The sequence below is a fragment of the Musca autumnalis genome, unplaced genomic scaffold, assembly GCF_047663935.1.
Source record: "Musca autumnalis isolate F117 unplaced genomic scaffold, ASM4766393v1 scaffold_1, whole genome shotgun sequence".
Classification (NCBI taxonomy): Eukaryota; Metazoa; Arthropoda; class Insecta; order Diptera; family Muscidae; genus Musca; species Musca autumnalis.
Genome location: NW_027411644.1, coordinates 90777696 through 90789757, shown reverse-complemented (window position 1 = coordinate 90789757; position 12062 = coordinate 90777696). Strand labels below are relative to the sequence as shown.

Below are 12062 nucleotides of genomic sequence, written 5' to 3'. Positions count from 1 at the left end.
GCTGCGTCATTTATTCTAAACAACGCACAAAAACACCATACTATTATAAGCAGCCCAGTTTTTTTTTTTTTGTCATAAACTACCAAAAAGTGCAACTGTTTTAAGATGTCTTTGTTTGTTTGTGTGTGTTGTAGAAAAACAAAAATACTCAAACGCTGACAAAAGTGAAAATAAATGTTTAAAAAACTTGCAAAAAATATGTTTGTTTGTTTTTAGAATTAATTTAAGTTATTTGATACACATTTGTGTTGTGAAATTCCTATTTCTCTGAATAAATATATTGTGTGCGTGTGTTTGTGTTATTGTATAAGTGTGTATGTGCGATTGTGTGCGTAAGCAAATGACGCAGAAAACAGATGTAAATACACTTCATTTGATTCTAGGATTTCGTAAAACGAAATCATTTAATGTGCATATGTAAATTGGACTTAAGTAAGAGATAGCATGTCTAAACTTTATAGACAAACACAAGCTATAAAAAGAGACAAAAAGAGACCATTAGGCGAAAATTTTGACAGTTTACTTACAAAAAAGTTGCTTTTGCTCTGTTCCAGAACCTGCAAGAAGCTACTATTTTTTACTACGATAACGTTTTTTCCTTTATGTTATCGGAAAAATAGTAAAAATTAGTAGATACTTGCAGTTCTGGAACAGACCATTTGTTGTATCAATTTGCCGATGCATCTACCTTTGTAATTGTACCATGTTACTCTTATGTTACACGCTGAAACTTTCATACGAAACTTTCCTATAATTTTGGCGTTCTTAGGTCGAGATCCCCATTACAGTAATTTCATAAAATTACCTTTGTATGGAACTCGATCTATGAACGCCAAAATAATGGGAAAGTTTCGTATGAAAGTTTTAGCGTGTAACATAAGACTAAGCAACACGCATTTTTACATGGTAGTACTGTCATTTGCAATGTTAGGCTCTCAAACACCAGTGAATGGCCAAAGCGAATTAGAAGAAGCATAGTTTATATTTGTGATTTGTAGAAATCCATTTTTACAAGAAATTATTTAAAGTAAACAATTAGTTAACCCAAATTATACTCCAAAAAGGTAAACATTCTGGTATTAGAATGGTATAAATTATTAGTGGTATAAATTATTAGTGGTAAAAGAAGACTAGTTGTAAGAAAAACAAAATTGGCCAAAAATTTAATTTGTATTTTTTCTTTTTTTCCAAAAACATCCTCTGTATAATATTTCAGCTTTATATTACATATACAAAACAACACGCAAATCTTCTGTACTCATATGGTTCCCTTTCCTTAGTTCTAAATGCCTTAAAATCCAATGATCACCTGAAACAAAACCACCACCACCACCAACCTATATCCACAACTTACCACAAACACCAAAATTATATCCATCCATCTATATAAACGGACAATAAAGACACCATCCTACTATCTTCCTTTGTAGTCTTAATTCCTGTAGAAATTATAACTGCTTATTTTGGTTTTTTGATCGATTATATTCTCTACATATCCCATTTCTTGGTTGGGTTTTTATTATAAAAAACAAAGGTTTTTGGGTATTTCAAGCATTGCATAAAATCTTTACCAACATGTCGGATATTTTTAATAGTTTTGATAGCAACGGTGCCGGTGGTGACGATTCTCAGGACATCATTATGGCATCACCTTCACAAAGCAGCCCAATGGCAAATAATTCAAATTCCAATTCGGCTGGACAAACGGCCAATAGTACATCTGCAGGCTCAGGAGGAAATGCCACAACCTCTAATGCAAAGTCTTCTTCGGGAGCAGAAAATCAACCGGTATAAAACAATAAATAAATAGTTAAACGAACTATTCTAATTCATAACTTTTAACTTGTTTAGATTCTCACCAAACCCCGTCTCATGGAATTGGTAAGAGAGGTCGATACCACTGCCCAGCTAGATGAAGATGTTGAGGAGTTACTGCTACAAATTGCCGATGATTTTGTTGAGGATGCTGTTAAGGCCACATGTGCCTTTGCCAAACATCGCAAAGTTTCAAAAGTCGAAGTACGTGATGTTCAGTTACATTTAGAACGTAAATGGAATATGTGGATTCCTGGTTTTGGCACGGATGAATTGAGACCCTATAAACGTGCCGCGATTACGGAAGCTCACAAACAACGTTTAGCATTGATTAGAAAAACAATTAAGAAATATTAAATATTGTCTAGAACAACAACTGCCCCTAAAGAGTTCAATGATTTAGACTATGTATTTGTTTGTAAAATCAACACTAGTTATTAAGAAAAAATTAGTAAGATGAATTTGTCATTTTTTAAATACATTAAACATTATTTAATTTGTTTAACATTTATTTAATTTAATTAGGGCTATATCTAATTTCAAGCAGTTAACTTAGCCCAAAATAGCATCTGCTGACCAATACTTCTTATTTCACAATTGATGAAGAATAACAAGGCTATTTGTGCAAATTTTTTTGGACTCTTCCTTTACTTTTGAGAATGGTAAAACCGGCAAAAGTAGTAAAAGTTGTAAACTGCTCCCATATGAATCGTATGGTGTCTGAAGTAAAGGCACGCTTTTCGACGTGTAGTAGTATAAATGTTCATGTAATGTATACTGGTGCGCTTATTGAATATGTTGGGCAGCTTGAATGCCTCGGTGTTATACTAGACAATAAGCTTTCCTTTACGCAGCATATAACTCGTGTGGTGTCGAGAGTAAATTGGGCCCTAAGATCTCATTACAGCACTGGGGCCTAATTATGTGATTCGATATCGAGTTGTTTCGACCTGAGTACTCAAAGTTGGGATGACAACATTCGTTATCGAGAAATTGAGCATAAATTTGCGAGTAATTTCTCGAGGCCAAATTACCTATCGTAAACAAATAAAATGAAAGATTTCCTTATTGTCTTTTTGTTTAAAATGTAAAAATTGTTGTTTTTTGTCGTTTTATAGAAGAAAAACGATGTTAGTAAATAATTGGCAGCATTTTTTAGACAATATAACAAGAGAAATTGGGAAAAGTCCTTTGCAGTCGTTTTGAGAAATTGTGATAAATTTAGAATTAAAATGCATGCAATCATTAACCAAAAATTACTTTTGCGGTCGTTAAAAAATAAGCATTTCTGGAAAAAAGAAAAAAAAAAAAATATTTAATATTAATAGCCTTTATTGTATAAGGGAAGTACATTTTAAACATTTCGTCCCCCGTTGTTTACCAAAGGAAATATTCTCTCAGAGAGGCTAATGCAAAACATCCACCAAACTCTCTCTCATTTATTTTGAGAGAGGATTATTAAGGTAGATGTATCAGCAATCCGTTACAACAATGTCAAAAAGATTTTGCAAGAATTAATAATTTTCTTATTTCCATAGCACAACTTCATTCCGAAATTATTATTGAATGTATTGTTCAACAAATTCCACAAATATTTACATTTTTTATTCATAATTTAGTTTTTTTTTTGGTTCTTGCTTTCAAAAAACACCTTTTTTACATCTACCTTCATAATATTCCCTATAGTACACATATGTTTTCATAGTTCGATTACCGGTTACTCTCGAAACCAGCGTTGCCAGTATTTTTTAGCCTCTTTTCCCCAACTTGTCCAAAACTTTTCCCCAAAATTCCCCAGATTTTATTGAATTTCCTCAAAAAAATCCCCAAAAATTTTTTAACAATAATTACAAAAAAATCAAAAGTAGTTTTATTTTACTATTGAAATTCATATCATTAAACTTGTAAAGTATTCTATACACTTATATATGCATTAAACTAACGATATTGAAAACTTAACTTTCAAGTGATTCAGAATCATTAGTCTCATTGGATTTATGTGAATTTTTATAATGAAAGAGTCGTAAAATGTCTTTAGGTGGGTCAACATTTCTACAACAAATGGAGTTGTTAGAAAATTGATTATTTATTCAAGTAACTCGTACTGCATTTTAATTCTGAATATGGTTCAAAATAGAAGACTCTTTCTACTTAATAATTACTTGTTGGAACGGAAAGCATATTTAATCCATCTCCAATTTACGAATGATAACTTTCTCCATTGCGATTCGTAAACATCCGTTGTGTTGACTGGTTCTAAAAAGGTTCGTATATAGCTAAAATTGTGTTGACCCAGTAAATTGCTGTAAATATTGGGGTAAAATTGCTTGTAAATTTAAGAAATTGGATATTTGTAGGCATCGGTTTCAGCATTTGTATTAACAGCGTTTAAGATAGTCGGCACTGGTCTTTTTAACTTTAATAATTGTTTACTCAAAAAAGTAAAAGCAAAATTAAAGCCTAGATCCGTGGCTCCTCATGGTAAATATGCCGAGTCGTTTTCGATCGAATCGACTATTTTTCAACATCTTCTTAATTGTTTTTATAAATGGTTTCAATATTCGAGTGCACAGTGAAAAATATATATTAGCAATGTGCATCGGTTTAAAAATTTAGATTAAGGCCCGTTCTTAGATATTTTCTTTAAATTGCCTTTTTGTTATACTTTACTTTACCAGGGATTTGTTTTTACATCTTCTATTCCATTTCAAGCAAAACAGTCTGTATACATCAAATTTACTCAAATCGGATTGATTGATTTGAATTTGCTCTCAAATTTTTCTTGTTTTTGGGCGCACTTTAAATTTTAAAAGGAACACAAAGTTCATTTTAATTTATCTGACACTTATTATTAAAGCAAACTTGTAGGAATAAAAAACGGGTTATCTGTCCGATATTGACCAACATTTAACTACAAAAAGAATATAATAACGGGCCTAAGCATATTTATCTCTGTTATAATTGGAGCCATGAATGTTAAATAAAGTTTAATTTCATCATTGCCCATCAATCCAGAAATCATTTCCGCAGTTAAGTCCACTTCAGCCATAGAAATTGTGGTAAATGTTATTTCAATTCAACCCACTGTTCTAGTACGCTGTCGAACCGCATGATAACACTTCAAATCTGTCATAAATTATTACAGATGCGATCAGTTAGTATATGATACATGTTATTTGTGCATCACGCGTGCTCTACTACTATTCACGTACTGAAATTAAAAAGATCAGATAATCTGAAGTAATTAGTCAAATGGAAATTCCCCAAAAATCCCCAAATATTTTTCAGATTTCCTCAACATTTTCCCAATTCCCCAAGTCGAAAATTTTTTCCCCATTTCAAATAAAAATTCCCCAATTTGGGGAAAAATCCCCAATACTGACAACGCTGCTCGAAACATTCGATCAACGATTTCGATCGAATCTCGTCATGCCGCTTTTTTATCGTGTCGAAATCTTTTTCTCGAGCAAATACTCGATCGAATCGAATCACGTAATTAGGCCCCTGATTTGTCTTTGCCATCTTTTGTCAAAGAGCGTTTAGTTAAGGCTCTTGTTCTTCCATCTATACTGTATTGTTTTGAAATTTATTCGGGTACGGCACAATGTTGTTTGAACTTGTCTTTGAACCGAGCGGTGCGGTACATTTATGGTTTGAATAGCCGTTCACATATATCGCAGTATGTGCACAAATTTCTGGGCTGTTCGTTTTCCTCCTTTCTGAACTGTCGGTTGTTGCTCATGTTTTTCAAGCTAATTGTTTCTCAATGTCCGAAATTTCTGGTAAGGGCCTTTGTGTTTTTTCATTCGTCAAGAAGCTTTCAGTTGCAAATTCCCCTAGTTGTTCATTTAATGGATACGTCATTCCTAGTTAGAGTGGCTCGTCTATACAATGTTTTGCCCCCTGCGTTAAAAAATTTTGGTGTTTCGTATACTACGTACTCCAACAAACTTCTTCAGCATTTCAAATAGTGTTATTGAAACGAACTTTTCTAGTACATATATATTAATAATTCTGTCTGGTTACTTTCCCAGCAAGAATTGTCCAGCAAGAACTTTCTCAGAGAGTAAGGGGTTTTTATTCTCTTTTGCTAGAAAATTGTAAAAAGTAAACAGACACCTTCCCAGCAAAAACCAGCAAGCAATCAGCTGACTTGCCAAAACAGAACAATTTGTCCGCCAACAAAGGAAGCAAACACGTTGTATTTTATTAAAAATAAAAAAGAAAATGAAACAAAAACGTATTTTTCCACTTTACAAATTTGTTCTCCATAAAACAATACAATTAGACTATGTTATTTCCACAATAAAATTGTTTTTAATGTTCACAAACATAAATCAACAAAAAACTAAAAACGGCTGATTGATTGTTTTCAAGAAGAAGAAGAGCTTGCAAGTGCTTGCTAGAAGAAATTTGTCCAGCAAGAATTTGCAAGCTCTCAGTGAAAGAACTGTCAAAATGTCTCTCTCGAATCGCTCTCTTTTGCTGGTTTTTTGTGTTAACAGACGACTTCCAGCAACAATTGGTACAAATTGTTACAAATTTTAGGGTAACCAGACACAGCTATTACAAGATAGGAAAAGTCAATTGTGCAAAATTAACTGTAGAGGGAGTTAACCTCTGTTGCTACGATATCATAGCAACATTCTGTTAAACAATAACTGTTACTCATTGGAATATTGACAAGAAAAACATTAAAACTCAAGTTTGACGGCATTAGCTTTTGATTTTTTCATTGAATGAACAATAAAAAAAGAAAAGAAATAAATTTCAGCCACAAAACACGACGTTAATGTTTTCTGCCGCGAGAAATGGGAATCAAAAACGATTGGCATTGCTGTTATCAATTCCAGTGAGTTGTGTAGCCATCTGTAACCAAAATGTGGAACTATTAGCATATGTTTTTGGAAAATGCATTTCTTCTAGTCTTACTTCTTACGTTTTTGCTATTCTGAACATTCCCATGGGAACTGTTTTCTCTCATTCACAATGTACGTGAGCAAAAACGAATGATAAACAGCATGTGGTTTTTTTACATATACATAAACACTTGCTTTAGTTTGATGGTATTCTCTTGGGCGACGCTGGACTACGTCAACCGTAATAAGTCTGATTAAGATGGGAAAACTCAATTGTTAATATTTGTCAATGGATGGAGTTAAGCTCTGTTGTTACGATGCTATAATAACATTCTGTTAAGTAGTTTACCATTTCAAGCGATTTTAACCGCTAAGTTCATACTCAAGGAACCGGAAACAGCTATGGAATACAATCCTGAGTCCAGATTTTTTGCTTTCTTACAATTTGCATAAGCCGAAATGCGCTTTAATGGGGTTTTTAACATTAACATACCCCTGTTATTGATAAAATGTTTATGTACTTTGTTTCATAAACATTTATGCATTATGCATTTTTCCTAGTCTTTACTAGAGTTGGGCAATCTCGTTCAATTGAACGATCCGGATCACTGTCTCGTTCAATGGTCACCGGTAATTTCTTTGACAAAACTGCGTATACTTAATTTCACACGTTGGTTTTTATGATTTTACTCATTCGTCTTTGAACGAGGACAGTGATCCGGATCGTTCAATTGAACGAGATTGCCCAACTCTAGTCTTTATCCGATGATTACACATGCAAGTAACTTGTAGTAACTATCAACCGCACTGTCGACAAAATTTCCTTGTCAGTAATCAATGTAAAACGCATTTTATATATAATTGGTCTGTTCCTTTACTTTTGAAAGTGGTAAAACCGGCAAAAGTATCAAAAGTTGTAATCTGCTTCCATATGAATTGTATCGTGTCTGAAGTAAAGGAACGCTTTTCGAGTAAAAAGTTGTAAAACTTGAAGATTCTTGCACGTAAAGGAACAGAGCTAATACATACCCAGCAAAATGTTTGCCTCCAAAGATGCAGTTAAATGATATGTACAAGTGATCTGGATGTGCATCAAATTATGCATTTTCACTGATGATTTTTACAAGAGCGTGACTACTGAAAGATGCACTCCAAAGCACTGCATTTTAACTAACCCTTTGGCACTGCATTTTAACTGACCCTTTGGCATTGCATTTTAACTAACCCTTTTGCACTACATTTTAACTGACCCTCTGGCACTGCATTTTAACTAACCCTTTGGGGTAGAATAGGAGGCAGTCCAAAGCACGTGTTTGGTACAGGCATTCTGCGGAAATTGTGCAAGCCATTACAAAATATGCCAGAACAAATAAAATGCATTTATTATTTGTGCAAAACAAAAATATTAACAACTTTATTACATTAACACAAATTATGAAAATTCTCCATTGAATTCAATCGCAAACATGCGTGTTTCCTCCGCTTGCATTTGCTCCAAGCTGAACTGTTTTTGCTTCATTTGCTAAGTGGGTTGTCTTCCCATCACCAGTTAAGATTTCGACACGTACTCCAACAGCACTCCATTCGGAAATTTTCTTCTGGTGAGTTGCCGGAAAAATGTTCACAAATTAAATATTATTTAAATATTAAATATTATTTAGTTTGTATTAACAAATGTTTGGACATGTTAACACGCTTATCTCTTTTTGGAAAATGAAAGCCGCTGCCTGTAGAGATGTACAATCTGATTTATGTACTGCTAATAAAATGTAGCGAACGGAGTGCCTTTTTCACGACTCCGTTTGGACTGCATCCGGATGCTGTTAAATTGTGAGGAATTGGAGTGCCTTTTTCACGACTCCGTTGAACTGCATCCGGATGTTGTTAAAATGTGACAAGTGGATGTGATTCTTTGGATTGCATCCAAATGCGGTTAAAATGTGAGGACTGGAGTGCCTTTTTCACGACTCCAGTTGAACTGCATCAAAACATGCCGTGACAGAACTAGTCCACATTGCACTACTTCCAATTTATTTTGCTGGGTATGTATACACAACAGTCTGTAAGTTACTTGCATGTGTAATCACCTGGTAAACGTTCGGAAAAATTGAAGTTCTCTCAAAGCACTTGCATTGACTACAGACAAGCAGGTATGTGATGGAAAACGATTCGACTCGTTTTGCCATAAATCGAAATCGTATATTTCTAATTTTGGTCAATATTATAATGAAATTGAAAATGGATTTAAAAATTATAATTCAAATAAGGGGCGTTTGCGAAGTAAAACTATATATATCATCAAAGACATCCCGAATATATACCATTTCGATTCTGCAAATCGAGTCGATTCGGTATTCATCACATACCCGAAGGAAATTTTCTCGGCAGTGAGGTTGACAGTTGCCCAATAGAAAATGGAATTGTTGGTGACGTTTTCGTCGACGATTCGTTGACGAAATCGACTAAATTGTCATGTACGACAACTTGCATGACCATGTCTTGCATTGTGTCTTGACAGCAAACCCAAAGATTGCGCGAATAGGTTTTCTTAGTGCGATTTTTTCATTCATAGGTAATAAATAAAATAAATTACGTACTCTATAAACAATTTTCTTTCCGCCAGTCTCTTTTCACCATGCCTTGGATGGAAATTTTTGGTATGTTCCAGAACAGCAAGAATCTTCTAATTTTTCTGATAAGATAAAGGAAAAAATGTTATCGTTTTAAAAAATAGTAGCTTCTTGCAGGTTCTGGAACAGACCATTTATGTATATATTTTATTATTTGCTACTGCCTGCTTTTAGGTGTCTTATAATTTACTGTTTTTTGTCTCGACTGAAAATAGAAGACCAAGCAGAAAAATAATTCGTTCTTGAGTGGGTGCATCTGAGGGGTTGCTCGGGAATCGTCCATGTGAGGGATTACATCAGTTGGATAATCTGAAATGTTGGATAATCAATTATATAAGCGGATGCCAGTCGAATGTGGGATTTAGGGACAAAAACACCAAGTCCCTAATGTGGAGTGATATCTCCAAAACTGTTTAATATCTACCTCTCCTGTATTCCACCCCCTCCACATGGCAATGAGTTCGTAACGTATGCGGATGATTTTACGATCTTGGCGTCGGGTGCCATCTCAGATGTCATTTGTAATAGGCTGAACTCCTATTTGACCGATCTTACCAACTTTTTTCACGCGAGGAATGTGCAAATATCCGCAAATAAATCCACGGCCACTCTGTTCACCACATGGACTGCAGAGGTGAGCACTGAGTTGAATGTCATGGTCGATGGTAGCAGAATTCCGACCACCAACTACCCTGCGACAAGCTGAGATGTAGGAACAAGATCAAGTTCCTAGCCGGCACCGGCAGCACTTTGGGTGCAGATAAAGAAACTTTGTTGACCACATATAGCTCTATAGTTCGGTTTGTGGTAATCTATGCGGTGCCAGTGTGGTCCACGAATATAAGTACAACGCAATGGAAAACTATTAAAATCTGTCAGAATGTCGCCCTGAACAGGGTGCCTCTTCATGTCTCCAGTGGACCATCTACATGAGGAAACAAAGATTATTCCAGTACAGCAACACATTGACAATCTCTTGTTGCAATACCTGCTGGGGTGTTACCGTGAGAGCCATCCCAATCACCATATGGTCTCGCCCATTCAGGCAGGTCAAAGAGGTCCAGCGTTACAAGAGAGAATCCCTAGCTGCCGCGACAAACCAGGGTAGTTTTTGCTCAACTACACTCGGGATATTGCAGCCGCCTAAACTCCTATAGAGCAAGGACCAACGACGATACAATCCGGTAATCTACTCCTCATCATCTCTAATTCAACGAGTAATTACCATACCATCCTTCTTCATCTTCAACTCATCAAGCAAAAACTCTCAACACTCCATCATCATCTTTACCTGATAATCATCTGTACTCCATTACCATCTTAACACATCATCATCTGTACATCTTTACACCATCTTAATCACCTTTAAGGTACATTGGGTGGACACAATGGACCTACGGTCCCCCAGTGAAGCAGTCACCTATATTTTTAGATCGATACTGAAATCAGTGACTCCCAAAAAGCCCGTTTACTGGAGAACCAATGACCGAGGTCATCCTGATAAATCTCCAACGGAGCGAGACGACAAGCATGACCCTTATGGAGCAAAATAAAACAGACTTACAGTATTAAGGTATCGTCTGACATAATTGTCCAAATGTTCCAAAATATCTTACGGTGATCTACTAAAATGGCTGGTGGGCACTGTAACTATCAAAAGGGAAAACTGACATTGGTCACACACACATTCTAATATTTCTCCCATACGTAAATCACAGCCTAAGGGCAAATATAGGGAGGTGGAGACGGAGGAACAAAGGGGAAGCTCATGCTCGACCTTCAGATGCAGGTAAAAACTCAGACTCCGAATCTGATAGCGAAATCAAATCATCGTAATGGAAATCCAAACAAACAAAAATGCTATATCTCAGGACGCTTCCAAAGGGCTGGTTATTGAATATCCTTATTGAATTAATACCACTAGGCCAACAATCGTTGTTTTCAATTCAGATGTTATTTTAGAACTAACTTGAAAAAAATATAAAAAGTATACACATAAACTTCTGACGTATAGAATACAAAACTCAAAACGTTATTCATGTAATTTAAACAAGTGAATGTTTAGTAAAGAACAACAAAGTGTTTCAAAGTATTCAACACTCCTCCTCATTCACTTTAAATTGCATTTTTATACCCTCAGCATTTATGCTAACGAGGGTATATACACTTTCATACGGGCAAAATGTGCCTCATCGAAATAATGGTTTTAGACCCCAAGTATGTTTGGACGAAATGTGTTTCAGACAATTTGGAGTCGATTGAGCAATGTCCGTCCGTCTGTCTGTGTGTCTGTCTGGCTGGCTGGAGCGCACGATAACTCTCGAACGGATGAACCGATTCGGTTCAAATTTTGGCTTTCGTAATATTTTGCCCAAACTTAGTTTAAGTTCGAAGATGGGCTATATCGGTCCACTCCTTCCGGTACCTCCCCCACAAAAGTTCGGAAAATTTGTGCGCACGATAACTCTTGAAGGAAGTAACCGATTTGGTCCATACTTTGCCCATCGTGAAGTGTGTACCAGACTTAGATAATGTTTCAATATAGACTCAATCGGCCCACTACTTCGGGTACCTCCCACACAAAATTTCGGAAAAGTTCAGTTTAGGGCCATCTCTCGAATCGCTCTGATTTTTGTTTTAGCAACTTGCATTTACTGCCCTCCATACGACGGTACAAGTTTCATTAGGGGCAAGTCCATACTTCTTGAGAAAAAAGCCTGAAAGTTTCAAAAAATCCTATAACACCGTTTGAGGTTGT

The 12062-nt window shown here is 35.5% G+C and overlaps 1 protein-coding gene across 3 annotated transcripts; it reads left to right on the top strand.

Moving 5' to 3' along the window:
* The first annotated feature begins 934 nt into the window (after positions 1-934).
* On the top strand, positions 935-2311 carry Taf12 (TATA-box binding protein associated factor 12). Of its 3 annotated transcripts, none has more exons than XM_073985617.1 (3): positions 935-1064; positions 1596-1788; positions 1852-2311. In XM_073985617.1, the coding sequence occupies exons 2-3, from the start codon at positions 1642-1644 to the stop codon at positions 2170-2172; spliced, it is 468 nt and encodes a 155-aa protein (XP_073841718.1). In that variant the 5' UTR covers positions 935-1064; positions 1596-1641; the 3' UTR covers positions 2173-2311. The 3 variants fall into 3 exon arrangements, with proteins under 3 accessions (XP_073841718.1, XP_073841728.1, XP_073841709.1); XM_073985627.1 differs by having other exon boundaries at positions 971-1076; XM_073985608.1 differs by lacking the exon at positions 935-1064 and having other exon boundaries at positions 1118-1788.
* Positions 2312-12062: the final 9751 nt, after the last annotated feature.